A 20,714-nucleotide genomic window follows, 5' to 3' on the forward strand; every position below is an offset into this window, starting at 1 on the left:
CACTTTTAAATACTTTAATTATTTGAATTCTAAAACAATTAGTGTGTATTCATTGCCAGATTTCCTGTATCTTATATGATTTTAGGTTTGTGGTTTCAGTCATAAAATATCATGAACTATTTACTGTGCTGTCTTTGGTGCTTCCACAATCTTAATCTGAAATAACTAATAAACTGCAAAAAAGCCTTGAAATACAAATACTTTGGTTTTGTTTGCCCTTTTAGTGACATGAAAGCAATCTACTTTAAACAGTTTATGTTTTAAATATTTCTGATGTCAGAGAAGCAACAGCCTGTTGAAAATGAGAGTAAAGTCGAGTTCAAACAGAGGTGGAGTCTGCTGGATATTTAAAGCACTGGTCAGTGGTGGATTTCAACACAGCACCAACAACTCTGTTGCTCTCCTCTGATGAACGGATAGGATAATGTAGCAGAAGAAAAAGCTTTACCTGAGCGCATCCTGATCTCGATCGACTGGAACAGCCCAATTCATCTGATTTCGCCTGGAGAGAGCAGAGAAAGAGATTGCTGGTAAGATACATTATTTGGGGAAATCTGATTTAAAAGGAAAGTCATTACCAGGAATTATACTACTATACTACACATAAAACGCATAGATAACTCTTATTCAAACTCAAAAAAAAATGCTGCATTTGACTCGTCTTTTTAAATACTTATGAGCTTCTTCAAAAAAAAGAAAGATGTAGGTGATCTGGAGATTCTCTGTTTCTGTAACAAAGGTTTTCTTGAGATATGGATAGATTTATACAGATATTTCAGAATTACCTTCTCAAAGGTGTATTGAATATTTTAAATTGGAACTGCCTTGACAAACTACAGCAGAATCTTACTCGCATCTAAGATTCAAATAATCCAAATTCAATCCCTTATGTACTTTGATGTCTTTTATGTGGAGCCTGAGTCTTAAAAATAAATGTCATAACATTCACCCTCATAATGTATAGTCTAGTGCTCTATTCATTTTTGATATGATCTTTTTAAGACTTTTTATCAATCAAACATAGGTTATATAACCACCTTTCATATAAATCAAAAGCAATTCAAAGGGCTTGTCAGGTGTTTGACAAAACATAGGTTGTTGACAATGATGACAATGAAAATGAGTTAAAATGTCCTTAACTAGAAACTAATACATAAAAAAAGCGATCGATAATAGAAAAAACAACAATAAAAGAATGTTGAGATGATACAAATATACCAACAATTTAAAAACAAGCAGTAAAACAACAAATAAAGAAAATAATACAAAGTATGACATAAAATAAATTAAATTCCTACAACTTTCTAATTTTCTGAAAATTTTGGTTAGAATTTGAGCATGTTAAAGCCCTCAAAAAGCCAATTCATTTTTTATAATCCTTACAATTTCAATAGGGCCTCCCACTGTCTTTGGCCCTAATAAGACAGCAAAAATCCACATGGTTAAATGCTCGAAAGCAATATCGATGATTAATTAAAAAATGTTATTTTGTAAATACATTACAATACATTTTCAAAGAAGAGGGAGAATGAGGATATATTGGGAAATAAATGTGCAGACAAACAGAAGAGTTGGGACCAGACCAGATCGAGCGATGGACATCAACGTCCTATTTATATCTGTAGAAAAAATTTCAAGGATTAAAAACAGGAAGTGACTTTAAAAACCGCAGCTCTGGTTACAAGCGTGACGTAACAGGAGTGTGTGTATGCGCGGAACAGTCTACTTTGGCCTTTATTTGAGGGGGGGTCGAGTTGCACTGGAATATTATTTACCCCCCCACATTTCAAGATAGAAATACTACATTTAAAAATGGGGTTATGATATTAAAAATGTCTAAAATTGTGCGAATTTTACAAATAACCTCGATTTTTGATTTCTAAAAAAGGCCCATAACAAGTAGCTGATGTGTGTCGTTCCCTCGGTGACGGAGCGGGGGGTGGGGGGGCGAGCTGCTGTTGCTCAACCCTCCGGCTGTGGGCTCCTCTCAGTGGGATCCTCCTCGGCTCAGCTCCGTCTCCCACCGACATGGATCTGAGCTGAACCGAGGCCGGTAGTTCTCACATGGCCGGGCCGAGGAAGAGTCATCGATCCGACGGGTACATGCGTGGAAGTGGTCGCCCTCCTCATCGGAACAGGTCAGACCGGAGCAGGAAGCCGAGGCGAGCCGCGAGCTAACGTGGATCCGTTCACTGTCAATGAGAAACTGGTCACAGCTAACGGGACCAAGTTAGTTTCAAACAGTCTGAAAGTAAAAAGCAAGTCTGTAGCGAAGAGATGGTTGTTTTAGTTTGACCCTCTTTCCGCTTTCATTTCCGCTACTTCTCTAAACAACAGTTACTTCCTCGAACTGATTTCCAAAGCAAAATGAATTATTGAACATGTGTCAAACAGGAAGCTGATGACTACAGCATACGTGGTAATACTGGCAACTATCAGCTCTTCATCATCTTTTCAATGATTAGTGCATTTTATTATTTTATCTCAACAGACAAAATCCTCACAAATGTTTGTCACAAGGACCTGGTGTGAAAATAAAAAACAATCAAGGCAGACCATAAACATATAAACAGAAACATGTGGCCATATATATATATATATATATATATATAAAAAACTGTTGCATCATATGTCAAGACGTTTAAACTGAATTAACCAAGAGAACCTTAAAAAATACATCTCACAAGTAGATGCATATCAGATAATTATCTCATATAATTAAGTGTTATAATAGAAAAGGTCAGTCTGGGTCCAATAGTCCAGTGGTGAACTTAAGTTAGTAAATGTGGAGATAAATAGACTGGGGGAGAAAGATGGTTATTGAGCCAATAATCGTCTTTTCTTTTCTGCAAACCAAAACTGGTTGGGCCTGGTTCAAATTGTGGCTGTGGTTCTATGCAACTTTGATGGTGTCTACTAATCTCTGTATTTGATTTAAGAGTTCTTAGTCATACTACAGGTTTACAAAGAAATGATATCCCAACAATATGTATTAAGTACTCTATCAATTCCCCCATTGTGGAAATACTTTTCCTGGAAGTCAGTAGATATTACCTGTTCGTCCACCTACAGATGTTATGTTTCATATATTTAATAATTGTGACATGATTAGGGAAAGTCCTGTATCCCTGTACATCTGTAAATATATTTGGAACAATTTGTGGTTTTTAATTGAGGCTGAATTTAACAAAACTGCCTTCTTCTTCTAGAGCAAGACTAGAGAAGGAGAGAAGTGACCATGGAGGCTGTATTCCACTCTCCCTTCACTGCAGCTGGCCAACTGCCTTGGCTGCATCTGACTCTGTTTACAGTATGGACAGTCTTATGTTCAGCCGACATGAAGCAGACAAGATGGCCATTATATCCCCACAAGCCATTTCTTCTTGCCTGGAATGCCCCAACACAGGAGTGCGCCCCGCGACATCGTGTAACTCTGTCTCTGGACCAGTTCGACATTGTGGCATCTCCCAATGAGGGCTTTGTCCGGCAGAACCTCACAATTTTCTACAAGGAGCGTCTCGGCTTGTATCCGTATTACAAGCCCGATGGCACCGCAGTGAATGGGGGTCTTCCACAGCTCGCCAGCCTCGCTCAGCACTATGAAAAGATGCCGGGGGGTGTGCAGAAGTACATCCGTGAGCCAGATGCAAAAGGCTTGGCTGTTCTCGACTGGGAGGAGTGGCGCCCACTGTGGATCCGAAATTGGGATATCAAAGACATTTATCGAAGTAAATCTCGTGAAATGTTGGCCAAGAAGAATCCTGAGTGGACCCCAGACCAAGTGGCTAAAGTTGCACAGCAGGAATTTGAGTCGTCAGCTCGTAAGTTTATGCTGGAGACTTTAAAATTGGCCAAGAGTCTGAGGCCCAATCAACTGTGGGGCTTCTACCTGTTTCCAGACTGTTACAACCATGATTACAGGAGTGGGCTGAAAAACTACACAGGCCGCTGCCCCTCAGTGGAGATGGCACGCAATAATCACCTGAACTGGTTGTGGATGGAGTGTACTGCATTCTTCCCATCCATATACATGGGTTCGGTTCTACGCTCCTCAAACTACGGGCGTCTGTTTGTCCGGAACAGAGTGAAGGAGGCGATGCGGCTGGCATCTGTTGGGGATGGATTAGCAAATCCTGTGTTTGTTTATACCCGACCTACGTATATGAATCAGATGACACTTTTAAGTGAGGTTAGTTCACCAAGGCAATAATTAATCAAGCACACAAGACTTCATAATCTGTTGTTGTGTTCTTTTGTGCTTATTGTATGATTCACCACTGAATTGTGTCTGTAAATGTTTTGTAGATGGATCTGGTTTCCACCATCGGGGAGAGTGTTGCACTTGGAGCTGCAGGTATAATCTTCTGGGGGGAAAGCTCCTATGCAAGCAGCGAGGTAAGTGAGCCCTGTTTTTATGCTTAATTAAAGCTTTCAGACATTGAACCCCGTATCATTTACTGGCATTGTCCGGGAGGGGCTCTGTGAGAACGCAAATGTCCGAGTGAGACGAATTTTGTCTGGCCAGCGCCCTAGTAAACACTCTGGAGAATGTCCACACGCGCCCTTGTGAGAACGCAGCAGGAGATCCTCTGCAGCAAAACAAAAACATGTGATCCCAGCAGCGGAATTTATACGTTACATCCTGCTTCCTGCACGCTGGGCCACCACTCACTTAAACGCTCCAGAGATTTCTGCGTTGAAATGTGTGTAGGAAATCTCTGGAGAAGGCCCTAACCCAATTGTTCGAAGTTCATGTCTGAAAACAGCTTTATATATTCATTAATTTAAAATGCACAGTATGGATCTCAGACATAAATGCATGTGATGCACTATACCCAATTATATCTGCATTTGTTTGACGCTGAGCAGTTTAGTGATTAGAGGTATTTTTCTTATCCTCCAGGAGAGCTGCTCCATCCTAAATAAGTATCTTCAGGGACTCCTGGGCCAGTACCTGCTCAATGTGTCCACAGCAGCAGAGCACTGCAGCCAGGTCATGTGCAAATCCCACGGTCGCTGTCTTCGCAGAGTACCAGACAGGGACGTGTACCTCCACCTCAGCCCCTTAACACATACCATCACCAGTCAGGGTGGCCAGTTGAAGGTTACAGGAGCACCTGGCCAGGCAGAGCTTACTCTTTACCACACACACTTCCAGTGCCAGTGCTACCATGGGTACAGGGGTGAGGCTTGTGCTCTGAAAGAAAAAGGGCAGAATAGAGGCTCCTCTGTCTTCGGGACCTGGCCCCTTTGCCTTTTACTCCCACTAGGACTCCTCACTCTGCTACACTGAGGAAACACAGGAGCCCAAACTCCTAACCTGCGTCTGTCAGCTCTGAAAAGAACTCAAACTTCGTGATGTAGAGGTGTCAGGTTACCCTGCACAAGTGAAGCTGAAATCCCGTCATCACTCATCTCGCACTATGACAGGATCTTTATATCCCAGCATACAGGCCATCTAAAAGTAATATTTCTGTCTAACACGCTGCACTGGGAGATCTCCAGTCTTGGTTCACCTCGAACTTATGTCCTTCAAACCATTTGGCAGCTGATGAACTAGCATCGAATTGTGTCACAAACCAAATCCAAATATTAAGGCTTTTGCCAAGCTCCATGCTGGCCTTGACCTCCAGATTGGACAGTCCCCGTAGAAACAATTACAGCTTAACTTGTTTTAATCCACCTGTACTTTCCTATGATGAACACAACAACACAATGCCTAACCAAATGAGTGGAAATAAATCATCATACAGTATTTATTAGTTGTTTGGTGCAACAAAATGGTACTTTTAGGTATTTTGCCTTTTCACATTGCTGCCTAATAGTTTACTTCCGTTGATGAATCAAGTGCTATGACCTATGGCCTTAAGATGGACATATAAATAGTACATTATGATGGTGATAAATTGTGGCAAATGTAGTGTTAAATCTCCTGATTATCTTTGGCTCCTTGAAACAACATGGCTGGACCTGCCTGTTTCAGTTTTCAGAATTGTGCCTTAACTGGGCTTTTACTTTTGTTTACATGTCGTGATCAATGAGGATTTTGCATTAGTGCAGTGATGTTCATCTCAGCCCCCTTTGGGCACAATGCAAAATGTGCATAAAAAAGAGAGGATGGACCATAAATACAAACAAATGTTAATATTTGTTTGATGAAAATAGTAACCTATTACTTGGATGTCACTGTGAAAAAGCTCAGCATCCAGGTAGTGTAACATTTGCCAATTATTATAATTTTTGTAATATTTTTGTGGCATTTCATCTTAATTAATATACTGGTACGCCTAAGTAAGCTGGTAAAATGATTGCGGAAACAGTAGCTGCAGAAGAATTCAAGCCCCCCCCTGCAGGCTTGAATCCCATTTGCCTTACTTTGTTATTTCCTTGAGGACCGACTTGAGGTCTTTCAAATACGACAAGTATCATGTTAACGCTAGGGTGGGAATTGGCAAAAATGTGACGATTCAATAGTATTGTGATATTTGGGCCACGATTCAATAGTATTGTGATATTTGGGCCACGATTCAATAATATTGCGATCCTGCGATATATTGCGATACTGCAACTATTGCGATTCGATTCTGCGATATATTGCGATTCATGTCCCCCATATTATTCAAAGGCATTATAAAAAATGAGGAAAATAAGACTGCTCAACTCACTTCAAATGTCACATTTAATTCTGTGAACAACATTGTCTTCTACACATTGACTGAAGTGCAAAAACGTTGTCCTTGAACATTCAGGACACAAGACCTTTGTAATTATTTTCTGAATAGGAGACCTCTCACATGAACACTGAACTCCCAGCACATAACTTACAATTATTTAAATACAATACAGTAACATCAAGCAGACATAATAGAGTAACATAAACCTGAGAATAATCATATAAATAAGAGTAACCTAGAGCTTCAATCAAATTGAGAAAAATAAACAAATGTTTACTGCTAGTGTCCAGTCCAGTTGGCTGAAAGTCATGACCCAAAAAGTTAAATTCATTTGGGAATATTGGCATTTTTGTTCAGAAAAAGGAGTTGGTCAACATGCTCAGATGTTAAAGTGCTACTCTGGGCCGTTACTATATCTCCTGCAGTGGAGAACATCCTTTCTGCAGACACACTAGGTATCTTTAAACTCTGAAACTCTCCTCGTCATGCTTTGCCAGCCAGGGGCTGTTACATATATAATTGTAAAAAAAAAAAAATATTGCAATACTTTGTTTTACAGTATCGATATATAATCGCAGGCGCAAAATATCGCGATACTGAACAGAATCAATTTTTTCCCCCACAACTAGTTAACGCATCCAGTATAAATCCAAGAATATGTTAATTTTCCAGTAGTGTGTCTTAGCCTCAACACTTGAGCAAGGAAATATAAAAAGAATAATGTGTTCATGCTGAAAAGAATATTGGCTAATATGTGGTCATCAGATATATCCGCCTCACTATTGATGGGAGTCAGTGAACAATAACGAGTTTCACTGCGTGTAGTGTGTAGCTTGACTTGCTTGTGTCTGGGTTCCTGCCAGTGATGCTGTGTTGATGGAAACTACTCTAGGTACATCTTCAGACTTGTAAATATATTTACTAAACTAAAACTAGCAGAGCAGTTTCATATTTATACAGTAGCTGCTTGTATTTATTGTGCTTGGCAGTGCTCAAAGAAGTATAAAGGTACCAAAATTAGTGAGGAGATGGGAAATAACTAATATGTTTTACTGTTAAAATAAACTGGAAAATGGAGAAGCACAGAACCGGTATTGCAATACAACAGTTTATGTATGCTGGACTTTTGAAATTCTGCACTTTAACTAATTTTCTTTCTAAATTAATCTGGGCTTGATTCTTATGCATTAGGTGAAAATATGTAGTTTTGTTGCAAGCAAGACATCGCAGTATATAATGATGTTTTTTCCATTTAATGTTTCATTTAATGTTTCATGTATAGGCTGTGAATCTTAACCGTTGTTTGTCTTTAACTCTGTTGCTGTGTGAAAATAATCTAATAATTAATCGTAGTCATTATCTTTTAAATATGATGTGTACGATCGTCAACACAGTAACTCAGTTTTATGGTACAAAGATAGAAGAAATTTGTCACCCATGTGTAATGCTGATGAAGTTGCCCAGCAATTCTAGACTGAAATGCCATGGATACCTCTTTACATTTTAATATCAGGCTATGAGGGCAAAGGGAGAAGTGCATTAAGCATCCACACTTTTTGGGGCTTTTTACCCCTTTCACTCTAAGTACATCAAACATATAAGGCCAGTCATTTTACTTGGATAGTGTTTCAACCTTTGAATTTGCACTAATAGTATTCCCCTCTACTTACTACACATATAATGCATTCATTTAAATCCACTCCAGTCAGAAGTAATATAAAATTGGTTGAGTAAGTTAGTTAAATGGAATAAACTGGAATGGGCCTTTTGGAGACATGTTTAAAAATATATTTTTATAATGTTCTTCTTGATTATTTTATTTTGAAAGGACAGCCTTTCAGAGTAACCTAGGAGGAGAGTGTCCAGTTTGCGATTCTCAGAATTATGTCACTGCTCTCTTTATCCTGGTCACTTTTTCTTCATCTTGTTGTTTTTATTGTTTGATTGTTTCCAAATGGGAGGAGACCCTGAATTTGCTGCAGGGATTAATATCCCATCCAACCTGGGACCAGATCTAGATCCTGTACCATCATCTCTCCATCCTAGAAGCAGCTTTGTCTCATTCTTAACAAGGAAATTACCTTAAAAGCCTTGTTTTGCCAAAGTGCAATAATGTTATTGTTTGAAACCAAACTGGAGCCCAATCAAAGGGTTTTGTACTTACAAGCAATTCATAATATCATTTTTACAACAAAGAATTTCAATATTAAAATGGATAAAAAATTAAAGAAAAAGTATTGTCCTGTCTTTCTTTTATTCCCGTGAACAGCATGGAACAGCTCATTAATGCGGTGCAGAGTATTTAACATGCATGTTCATTGTGGTTGTTGCAGAGAGTTCAGGGACCTTATGATTGTGGAGGGAAACACTTTTTTTGTTTCTTGTGGTATGAATGTTATTTTTAGCAGAAACAAAAGGTGTATGGAATCCCACATGATGTCCAACAGTAGACCACACAAAATTTACTTGAATACAAATTTAATTGTAATCAACATACTTATTTTTGAGGACGATAAATCAAGATGCAGCGCAAGACTAGTTTGTCCTGATGACCACTAAGTGCTTTACAATAAAGATTTACATTCAAACACACACATTCATACAGTGCATCTACGTGCAACACTTTATTATGATTGTATTATTATAGATGGGGAATAACTGTGTAACAGTAAAGGTAAAATATTTGTTTTAAAAGTAAATTGTGAACATGTGTATATATACTGTATACATATATATTTACAGAGACAGAGCAACATGGTATAATATAACAATTATCATCACTGTTTACTATTATTGTTGTACATCTTATCAGTATTTTACTGTTGTTGTTGTTGCGTCGCAGCTTTAGACGGAAATGACGTACGCTGCGTGTGGTGATGTGCAGCTGCAAAAGGGCTCCGACGGGAAACAGAGGGTTTAGACGGTGGCAGATTAAACCCTGAGCCGACACACTCAACAGATTCCTCGCTTCTCTCGTGTGTCACTTCATCTCTGGTGTTTACTTCCCGCAGTCTCGCTACCTGAGCAACACCGGATGTACGGGCGGTGTTGTTATTTGGGGCAATCGCACGTGTAGCTCGCTTCGTGCACCAGTGTTGTGTGTCTGTGTTGTGTGTCTGGGAGCTAACGACCAGCAGCGTCGACCCTTCCTGCAACACTTCCCACCAGTGGCGAGCAGCAGTGCAGAAGAGGATGAAGCAGACAGCCTCGTCCCGCTTCCACTGATCCAGTCTGTCTCCAGTGTGTCGGTAGGTTTCCCCCCAGCACTCCCAGCACACCCACTGGGCTCCTCTTGTACTCAGCCTGTAGTAAATAAACCTTAAACCAGGGCACAGACCGGTCACTATATCTAATCCTTGTGTGTATTCTAGGATGTTTTGACTAAATGACATTCATCAGTCGACTTGTTTCACTTATTTTTCATCCTTTGAGCTTAACTTTCCTTTAAATCATTCCAGTTTGGGCCCTTTTCTAGATTCTTTGGGTTTCCCTGCACGATTAAACTATAAATTAATATCAACCTTTTAATGTTATAGCACTGCAGCTGCTGGGATTTAGGTGCTTTTTTAAAACTGGTTTACCAAAACTGTCCAGAAAAGCCTTAACCTGAAAATAAAATTTGCTTTCAGAAAGATGCTGTTCACCTAATGAACCACCACTTATTATAGTTTGTGATTTGTTTTTACCCATCAAGTCCATCACTGACTTCTGGATCTGGTGATCTATCGATGTCATAGGTCTATAAAATAGTATATTTCTCAGTCGCTGCTGTTTTCTGTTTCCTCTAGGAGGTTTGCTCTCGACAAAATGAACTTCCTGCGTAATCGTCTCGTTGTTCTGGGCCTGGTGCTGTTGGCCACGTTACTGCTGTACCTGCTGCTGCCGTCCATTCGCCAGGGCAGCATGGAGCCGTCTTTGGAAGCCCAAAGAATAGGGCTGATGGCCACGTCTCCTCCTCCCGTTCCAACCATCAACGTGTCCGTTCGCACCGGTCAGCTGCCCGGGGACCCTCCACTGTTCTTCAGAGAGGCTTTGCCTGTCGACAGCGCTGGACGACAGATATTGCCGAGGTGAGCTGACAGCAGCAGGGACCTGCCTGGCTGATAATATGCTTTGCCCTTTTCATTATTACTTCCAACCAATTGTACAAGAGAGAAAACACCTCTTACCTGCAGCTCTGAAGAGCCACATGCTTGTTGTTGTTGTTAAGTGATGATATGTTATTTCTTTATGTAGGCTGCAAGTCGTCCTCCTGCACGGCCAGGCCTTCACTTCCAAAACCTGGGAGGAGCTCGGCACAATGGCTCTGCTGGCATCTCATGGTTATCAGGCCCTGGCGATGGACCTGCCAGGTAGAACTGAAGTTTTAAACACATAATCAACACTAATCCTAATGACTGCAACCATATTACTATAAAACTGGATTGTTAATAAGTAGGGCTGTCAGTTTAACGCGTTATTAACGGCGTTAACGCAAACCCATTTTAACGCCGTCAATTTTTTTAACTCGAGTTAAAGCAGAGCTGCAGCTGCAGCTTCAGTATCTGTGTTCGCCTCCAGTCTGACCTGCTCTCGCTTTTTGTTTTAATATTTCGCCATCTAAAATATATATTTTAAAGCTATTGTAGCGTCCCACAGGACACGGAACTTCTTCGTGGTTTAGTAACTGGTATTTTCCTCTACACGAACATGTGCATCTCTCGCTGTTACTCCGTCACTCGCAGACATCAACACTTCACTTCCTCATTGATCCCCGATCCCCCCATCCTATTGGTCCAAACAGTCACATGTCCCACCCAGACCTCTTCACTGACCGTCAGACATCAGAGCGCTCCTTCAACAGTGTTTTACTGAGCATACGTCAAAACCAAACATAAACATAAACCCAGTCCGTTACACTATTAGGCTGCAGCTATATATTTTTATTTATTTAAAAATAGGGTACTTCTTATTTCATACATTTTCCACAAATAAGGGGAGGACTCAAATAGCCCTACAAAGTTCTGTGTTTCATTTATTTCAAAGTAGGCCGACACCTGCCTGTGTATTTTGTTTGTTTGTTATTTGTTGCTTGTCTGTTGAGTAGCTAGCTTAAAGCAAAGAAGTAGTAGGCTTACCTTTTATTTGTTTCTGAAATAAGAGGACTGACTGCTATGTTCACAGCAAACTTGAAAAAAAGAAAATATTAAGCCATGGTTTAACTGCACTATAGGCTGAGTCCTTGTTTACCTGAAATGTGCACTTTATAATTTTATTTTGTACCACCCTGTTTGGCAATGTTGTTTTACAATAATATAAAACATTTGCATAAAGCAAGCCAATCCACTTTTCCATGTTGATAAGAGCATTGAAACGAAAGTAAAATTATGGAAAAATAATAAAGGAAGGAACATTCAGAATAGATACAAATTTGCGATTAATTGCGATTAATCGCGAGTTAACTATGACAAAATGCGATTAATCGCGATTAAATATTTTAATCGTTTGACAGCTCTATTAATAAGTTATAAATGGGGCTGCACGATATAAGGAAAACATGCGACAACGTGGTTGAATATTCCACGTTGCTACGGAAGTAAGGACCACGGACAGCTCCACAGCTGAGGGAATTGATCAACAACTACAGATATTGAAGATATTTAATTCAGAGAATAACATTTATGCTAATACAAGAAAAGAAAATAAGTGACCAATTCTTCCTCTACTTGAAGGATATGGAAAATCCCCGGACTCAGAGGCACTGAAGACTGACCAGAGTCGAGTGGACCTTCTTTCGAGGTTCATGGAGTCGTTGGGTGTCAGGTCGGCTGTGCTTTTGAGCCCCTCTATGAGTGGACGTTACTCCATTCCCTTCTTCATGAAGAACAGCGCTCAGCTACATGGCTTCATCCCCATAGCCCCAGTTGGCACTCGAAGTTACACTCCGCAGCAGTACCAAAGTATTGAGGTGAGAGAAGACGACCTCATGTGGTGATTTTTATATATACAAAATTTTAAAAAAGGAAAAGGAAAGCTTTTTTTATTTGAGTAAACAGATTTTACAGTTCTGTTTCTTATGACATCATGATATATTTCAGCTGTGTTTTAAATGGGAAATCCATACCACTCAGTTATGACCTGATCGACCCACTAGGGGGCTCTGAAACATGAATTAGCTGTGAGGCCTTATTGAATGTCCATCTTTACTATATCCAGTCTATGGTTGAACCACTGGCCTTTGTAATATTTGCGCCTTGTGTGTGCAAAAAAAACAAAAATCATGCATCATCGTGATATCAATTTAAAATATTTCACCATAAATCTGTATCTAATGTCAGTATAAGTAGCTCTTATGCTAGTGCTTTACAAGAGACAACAACAATTTGCCCAGTTTCAGGGGTAATGAAAAGGTTGTGCATCTTCAGAAAGCTGTACAGAGGTCAATGTTTATGTGAAGACTTCTAAGTCCCATGTGCTTCTCCCTCCAGACTCCCACTCTGATCGTGTTTGGAGCCCTGGACACAAATCTGGGGGCCCAGTCCCACAAGAACCTCATACAACTTCCAAATCACTATGTGCTCAAGTTAGAAGGAGCTCGTCATGCCTGCTACATGGACAAACCCCGAGAATTTCACCAGGGATTGATCGAATTCCTCAGCAAACTGAAACGAGAGGAACTGCAGAGGAAGATGGGGTAGAAAGATGGAAACAAAAGGAAAAATTAGAAAGAGGAACTCTAATGGGTGGTTTAATGTGGTACAAGTTTTGCTAAAAATGTCTAAAAACGAGCATCATTGTCATATCATCATCAACTGAAGACCATTAGCATGGGCATAGGTTTTTCATACATGGAATTTGGCATGTAAACTCATGTAGTGACCACTAACAGTCCAACAGTTTTATGAAACTATTTGTTTTTCAGTTTTCCATGGAGTGTCAACCAAGACATTTGATGAGTTCAGCCTAACTTGTTTTAAAAATGCCGTCATACTTGTATAGTTGGTTGTGTAGTGAGTTTTTAGTTTCATGTGTTTCATGTCTCTCGTTGCATGTAAAAACATGGAATGTGTTTGCTTCAGTTACCATTTTTGTAGGTGACATTTAGGTTATTGTAAATATGTCAAGAGGCATGTCATATATTTGCAATAAGTCTGGACAATCATGAAGAAAACAAACCTGAAGTAATAGCTTAAAATAAAAACAAAAAGAGTGTGTTTTCGTATTGTGTAATTAATTTTATATTTCAAGGGTAATTATACTGGTGGACAACATTCACATTTTTACAGTCGCCTGCTATTTTCTCTTCTTTTTTCTTACCTTTATTTTTTAAATACAAAAATTAGATCAGCTCATTACATGTGTATTATTCAGTAGGACTATATTTACTTTATTTTTACCCTGTGTTTTTGTTAATGCAAGGCTTTTGCAAGACTTTTTAATGAAGTGTTTTTACATTATGCTATTTCTACATTTATTTGCATGATCTGTATATTTCCTCCCCCACTGACTCAGCACTTGCTGAAGAACTTAAAGGACACCAAGCACAACTCTTAAACTATACTTACATCAGCTGTTGTTATGGGCAGACAAACGGTTTTAAGAGTTAAAAGCTCAGGAGTTGTGAATAATTTATAAATAATGAGAAACCATAGGCTGCATATAAATATTACATAGCTTGAGTCCATTATTATGTTAAGTGTCTGAGCCGGGCGTAACAAGGTACTGTAAAAATGTCTGATATTGAGTATGGTTGAAGTCATAGATGTCTTGAAGACAGAGATAACAGCCATTGCTTGGAATAATCCGGCAATGCCTTTAAAGCCCCTCAAATATCAAAGACAAGTTTTTTTAAAGCTCTAATGTTCTGACTTTTACTTTGGGGTTTCTCTTAATTTATGTAGTAAAAATTATTGATGATCATTTGCAAGAATTAAGAACAGAGAGAAAGCATTTAAGATGAGGAGGTAGAGAGGGGAAGCAGGTGGAATAAGGGAGTGATTTGGGGAATACCAGTTTAGGTATCCATATAGTGAGGGCAACATGTGAAAATCTGGGAACTAAATCCTTACCAAGAAATTTCTTCACAATTTTGTTTAGGAAGGTGTGTAATATCATGTCTTAAAATGTTGAAATTCAACTCCCGTGGGAAACCTCCTAAAAAATTGCTCAAAGTTGGGGTACCTGTAACCGATTTTTGAAAAATCGCACATGTTAAATTTGGCTTTAAGTAACTTGTGAGGGGTCAAACTAGGGGTTTTTCATGATTCTGAGTTGATTGCAAGCATTAGTTTTTAACCAAAACCACTCCTTAGTGCAAAAACAGCCACCCCCACTTTTCCCACTCACTGCATTTTCAGCCATTATTCACGAATAAAGGGTTCCAAACCCCCCCGCCTCCCCAAAAACAATAAAAAAAAAAATAACCCAGTTAACACCATGAAAAATTCTATCTTTTTTCTATTTGTCTGAAGCAATAGCCTCATGGAAAGATAATAATTGTCAGGGCAGCATTAGTTTTTCACCAAAACTGCTCCTTAGTGGAAAAACAGAATTTTAAAAAAGTAGCGTTATTTGTTTATTTCAGTATCTTGCATAATACTGATCCACTCTGCCACACGCTTCATGTGTCAATGTCTGAGTCTTCTCCAAACTGAACATCATCATGAACACAAATCTTGCACGTAAAGCCTTTGCAAACTCCACATGCCGAGATACACTTGACACCATCCTTCTTGCAGCTGCACCGGCGGTCGCTGCAATCTCCATTGCAATTGCAGACTGTTAACTGAAGAAGCTCCTCAGGAGCCATGGGGTCTAGTGTTGGAACTGGCTCATATCCCTGAACACCTAATGTCCACCTAGTCACTAGGGTCCAAAGACATGCTCTTAAGAAGGATCCAGTCCCGGGTTTGTATATACGCTCCTGATCAAAATCTTAAGACCAGTTAAAAATTGCATGAATTTGCATTTTGCACTGTTGGATCTTAGGAAGGTTCTAAGTAGAGCTTCAAAATGCAAAAAGAAAAAATGGGAACAAGAGACCAAAAGTTGTGAGCAGGCAATTTATTGAAAACAACAATTTAACTCAAATAGGCTGTTCATCAGCTGATCAAAAGTTTAAGACCACAGCCTTTAAAAGCCAAAATCTGTGCAAAAATTTGGATTCCATGTCATTTCCTGTCAAGTAATCACACTGTGAAGATCTCTTGATTGCAAAGGCAAAAAAGCTCACCATCTTTGAACGTGGTAGGATTGTTGAACTGCATAAACAAGGCCTCTCACAACGTGCCATCGCTGCTGAGGTTGGACGCAGTAAGACAGTCATTTTGCATTTCTTAAAAGATTCTCAGGGTTATGGAACAAAAAAATCAAGTGGTAGACCCAAAAAAATCTCACCGGCGCTGAGCCGGAGGATCCGAATGGCTGTCCGTCAAGACACGGGACGATCCTCGTCCCAAATTAAGGCCATTACTGGTGCTGACTGCAGCCCAATAACCATCAGACGGCATCTGCGAAGGAAGGGCTTCAAAAACAAGAAACGTCTTCAAAGGCCACGTCTCCTTCAACGCCACAAAATTGCCCGTTTAGACTTTGCAAGGGAGCACCAAACATGGGACATTCAAAGGTGGAAGAAATTCTCTGACGAGAAAAAATGTAACCTTGATGGTCCTGATGGCTTCCAACGTTACTGGCATGACAAGGAGATGCCACCTGAGATGTTTTCTACGCGGCACAGTGGAGGGGGCGCCATCATGATCTGGGGTGCTTTTTCCTTCAATGGAACAATGGAGCTCCAGGTTGTGCAGGGGCGTCAAACAGCAGCTGGCTATGTGGAGATGTTGCAGCGGGCCTCCCTCATGACTGAGGGCCCTCGTCTGTGTGGTAACGACTGGGTTTTTCAGCAGGACAACGCTCCAATTCACAATGCCCGTCTGACCAAGACTTTTTTCCAGGAGAATAACATCACTCTTGTGGACCATCCTGCGTGTTCCCCTGATCTTAATCCAATTGAGAACATTTGGGGATGGATGGCAAGGGAAGTTTACAAAAATGGACTTCAGTTCCAGACAGTGGATGCCATTCGTGAAGCCATCTTCACCACTTGGCGCAACATTCGCACTAGCCTTTTGGAAACACTTGCATCAAGCATGCCAAAACGAATTTTTGATAATAATGTTGGAGCTACTCATTACTGAGTCCGTTTTTGACACTTTAATTTCTGTTTTAGGAGGTTTTTGTTTTTTTTGAGCTGTAGTCTTAAACTTTTAATCAGCTGATGAACAGCCTACTTCAGTTAAATTGTTGTTTTCAATAAATTGCCTGCTCACAACTTTTGGGCTCTTGTTCCCATTTCTTCTTTTTGCATTTTTAAACTCTACTTAGAACCTTTCCTAAGATTCAACAGTGCAAAATGCAAATTCATACAATTTTTTAACCGGTCTTAAGATTTTGATCAGGAGTGTATGCACGGACAGAGTGCTGTGCAGCTGCACCCTCTGTTGGAGACAGAGTCTCTGGTTTGATCACCCCAGCTGCCGCTATCTGTGAGAACATGCTGTATCGAATTGAACCCAAACTGGTACCTGGTGCATGGTAAATGCACTGAAAGATGGCTGTACCAGCTTGAATCACTGCATCCTTAGAAGCCTGTGTGTCAAGGAAGATGTCCATGTGTTCATCAATATCCCCTGCACAAAACCTGCAAAAAATGCACTTTGAGATTTGTTTCAAATGCAAAGTGCAATAGAAATAAAATGTATTATTTTTATTATTATTATTATAACCTGTCAAATAGAGCTGTTTTCCCATGGCCAGCGATTGCAGAAACCGTATCACAACCAGAAAAGGCATGACAAAAGAGCAGGTAGCATCTTTGTCTTTCAGAGAGAGCTTCTCGGATCCTCCTGACATCATAGGAGCCCTTAGATGTGGTCAAGTAGATCGGATGGTTTGTGCTTGAGCTATGGTGCACCAGCATTACGTAATGAGTAAAGAGTAATGAATACCTGTCTCAAAAAGAACTTTACAGCGCAAATAATACAGAGTTTCCTCTGCCACCAAGTCATTGATCCCTTCCAGGCGTCCAACGACTTCAGTGCTCCAATCGTCCCTACGACTCCGTGCTGTCTTCAGCAAGCTTTTCTTTAGTCTATCTGCAGTCAAATTATCCGGCACTCTATATCTCTTTTTGGCAGCCTCTGGGTTATTTATGTAGAGATGGGCGGGTTAGTTGCAAAGAATGCATACATTCTTGTACAGAAGCTGAATGGGCTGAGAACTTGTAGAACTGCATGCAGTAGATTCACTGAAGTCAGAGCAAGTGCATCTTCTCTTCATCTTTGCTGACTCTTTCTCTCCTTTTGATGCATGAGCTGACTTTGTGGTGACCTCGACAAACTTGTTGTACAAATCATTTTTGCACTTTATGTGGTACCTGAGTCTTCCTACATTTTGAGCCTCTTTCATACACTCCAAAATCATAGCATTTCCAACTGCTTCTGCATGTTCCATAAAAGTAGAGTAGCCTTTAGGAGTTGCCTGTGTGCGCCTCTGAGCTGGCGTCTCTGGGCCTTCACAGATGAAGATATTGAGCATAGGTGGAAGAGCAACATCTTCATCCATACTGCTAGACTATAATGTCCTACAAAGTAAAAAATGGTAGAATATAATTTATATTAAATATTACGTAGTAAAGTATTTTTGTGACAATAAAGACAACTCTGTCATGTGCAGGAATAACTTCTCTCTAATATATTCTATTGAAGAGGAAAACAGGAGATCAGCTTTACAGTAACATTAACTGCAAAAATCCTCTCTAGGAAAATACACCGCTGTAACCTAGCTATATAGCTAATGGGGGAGTCAGCAGGCATTCAAGAAAATAAAATGGTGCAGTTTGCCATCAGATGCAGTTTGGAGTGTCTAATACACACATAAGAGTTGGCTAACTGACCATGTTATTTACAGTTACCCAGCTAACAAGGCTTAGACCATTTGGGAGTTAACGTTAGATAGCTAACCATGTTATTTGCTGTTAGCCAACTAAGTGAGCTAGGTTGCCAACTTTTATGTTACTTGCATAGTAGCCTATCAATGTAGTGACATGAATTATTTCAAGTTGTTAAAAAAGGATGTACAATACTTACATATCAGACAGAAGAAGTAGTGTCTGTCAACGACGCACATCGAAGACGGTTGCAAATGGCTTCAGCATGTCTAGCACTAGCTACTAACTATGGCTGAAAATGCAGTGAGTGGGAAAAGTGGGGGTGGCTGTTTTTTGTACTAAGGAGTGGTTTTGGTGAAAAACTAATGCTTGCAATCAACTCAGAATCATGAAAAAACCCTAGTTTGACCCCTCACAAGTTACTTAAAGCCAAATTTAACATTTTCGATTTTTCAAAAATCGGTTACAGGTACCCCAACTTTGAGCAATTTTTTAGGAGGTTTCCCACAGGAGTTGAATTTCAACATTTTAAGACATGATATTACACACCTTCCTAAACACAATTGTGAAGAAATTTCTTGGTAAGGATTTAGTTCCCAGATTGGTCAAATATCTGCTAAAATGCCCTTACTAATAGATTAAATAAGAGCTAATCTGAAAGGGGGGGAATTGAAGGATGCACAGAGGTTACAGGCATTCAAAGAAGAGGTGAAGAGGAAAAGTGAAAGCATATCGTTGGAATTTGAGGAAGAGACACTTCCAAAGAGAGTAGTGCTGCGATACAGGACCAGTGAAGAAGGAGGAGGAGACGTTTCTTTAGTTTTAACGCCGCCACTTTATTTATTGACTGTCCACCGGAGCAACACTCTCATCGGTAGGTGGTCGTTCACTTCTCGTATTCACACACTTCTTGCGCAAGTTACCCAGGTGCACTACGTCACTCTCTGGGCCCGTTCCTTAAAGGGGCAGGCCATACCTGCAAATGTTGTTGCTTATAATAATTACTAGTAGTGACATCTGTAGAGGCATGAGTATTACCAGTAGCTATATCTGCATTCTTTATCAAAATGGCACAGCCTTGACATTGAGAGACAACCTATTGCGTGAGTTCTTTGCTCTGTGTGTCCTGCACCAGATGGGTTAAAAGCAGAGGTTACATTTCACTTCTTGCATGAGTTTGCTTGTGCATGTCTGTGCATGTGTTTGGGACAAATAAATGTATCTTAATCTTTTACTTGTAATACTTAAAGTAAATTTAAAAGTAAGTACTTTTAACTTTTACTTAAGTAGGATTGTTGATGTACAGTGATGCCGGTAACGCGCTACTTAGAAACGCGTTACTCTAATCTGACTACTTTTTTCAGTAACGAGTAATCTAACGCGTTACTATTTCCAAACCAGTAATCAGATTAAAGTTACTTGTTCAAGTCACTGTGCGTTACTATTTTGTCATTAATAGTAAAATATATATTTGATTTCGTGCCGCGGATGGGGGATCAGCCGCCCTCCGCTCCGCGCAGCCGGAGGCTCGGTGTGCAGCCCGCCGCGACGTATTTTGGGGGGGGGGGTCCTCGTCCGCCGCGCCTCACGGCGTCTCTGGTGCGGGGGCTTCCTTTCTCTTGGACCGAGGGGTTGTGTCCGTCGCCGGTGCGGAAGGCGGGCCGTCGGAGGGGACCGGTCGGCGGCGGCGACTCTGGCCGCATGCCGGGCCCTTCTCGCGGATCACCCGCTCCGTTCGCCCCGCCCCAAAAGAAGTATTTAAGTTAATTTAAGGAAGACTTCTGTTTTTATAAAAACATGTATTTTTTTAAGAATTAGTTTTTAAGTTACATTGTACATTGTTGTTGTGTACATTACTGTTAAAAATCCACTAATAAAGTTGGCAAAACCGGTTGTTATTTTTATGTTGAGCCGGCGGGGGTGTTGTCGGCAGCTGCGGAATGTAACTAAGAAAGTAACTAGTAATCTAACTTAGTTACTTTTAAAATCAAGTAGTCTGTAAAGTAACTAAACTACTTTTAAAATCAAGTAGTCTGTAAAGTAACTAAGTTACTTTTTCAAAGTAACTGTGGCAACACTGTTGATGTAGTACTTTTACTTTTACTTAAGTATAT

At 40.1% G+C, this 20,714-nt stretch overlaps 2 protein-coding genes across 3 annotated transcripts; both read left to right on the forward strand.

The window, feature by feature from the left end:
- The first annotated feature begins 434 nt into the window (after positions 1-434).
- hyal2b (hyaluronidase 2b) lies at positions 435-8,885 on the forward strand. 2 transcript variants are annotated; one of them, XM_061069094.1, is made up of 4 exons: positions 435-530; positions 3,210-4,189; positions 4,306-4,395; positions 4,904-8,885. In XM_061069094.1, the coding sequence occupies exons 2-4, from the start codon at positions 3,239-3,241 to the stop codon at positions 5,291-5,293; spliced, it is 1,431 nt and encodes a 476-aa protein (XP_060925077.1). In that variant the 5' UTR covers positions 435-530; positions 3,210-3,238; the 3' UTR covers positions 5,294-8,885. The 2 variants fall into 2 exon arrangements, with proteins under 2 accessions (XP_060925077.1, XP_060925076.1); XM_061069093.1 differs by lacking the exon at positions 435-530 and adding an exon at positions 1,983-2,138.
- A 696-nt stretch (positions 8,886-9,581) lies between these two features.
- Positions 9,582-13,865, forward strand: abhd14a (abhydrolase domain containing 14A). Its single transcript, XM_061069948.1, has 5 exons — positions 9,582-9,922; positions 10,463-10,744; positions 10,911-11,026; positions 12,386-12,621; positions 13,142-13,865. The coding sequence occupies exons 2-5, from the start codon at positions 10,482-10,484 to the stop codon at positions 13,349-13,351; spliced, it is 825 nt and encodes a 274-aa protein (XP_060925931.1). The 5' UTR covers positions 9,582-9,922; positions 10,463-10,481; the 3' UTR covers positions 13,352-13,865.
- Positions 13,866-20,714: the final 6,849 nt, after the last annotated feature.

Source organism: Limanda limanda, chromosome 4 (genome assembly GCF_963576545.1).
Source record: "Limanda limanda chromosome 4, fLimLim1.1, whole genome shotgun sequence".
Taxonomy (NCBI): Eukaryota; Metazoa; Chordata; class Actinopteri; order Pleuronectiformes; family Pleuronectidae; genus Limanda; species Limanda limanda.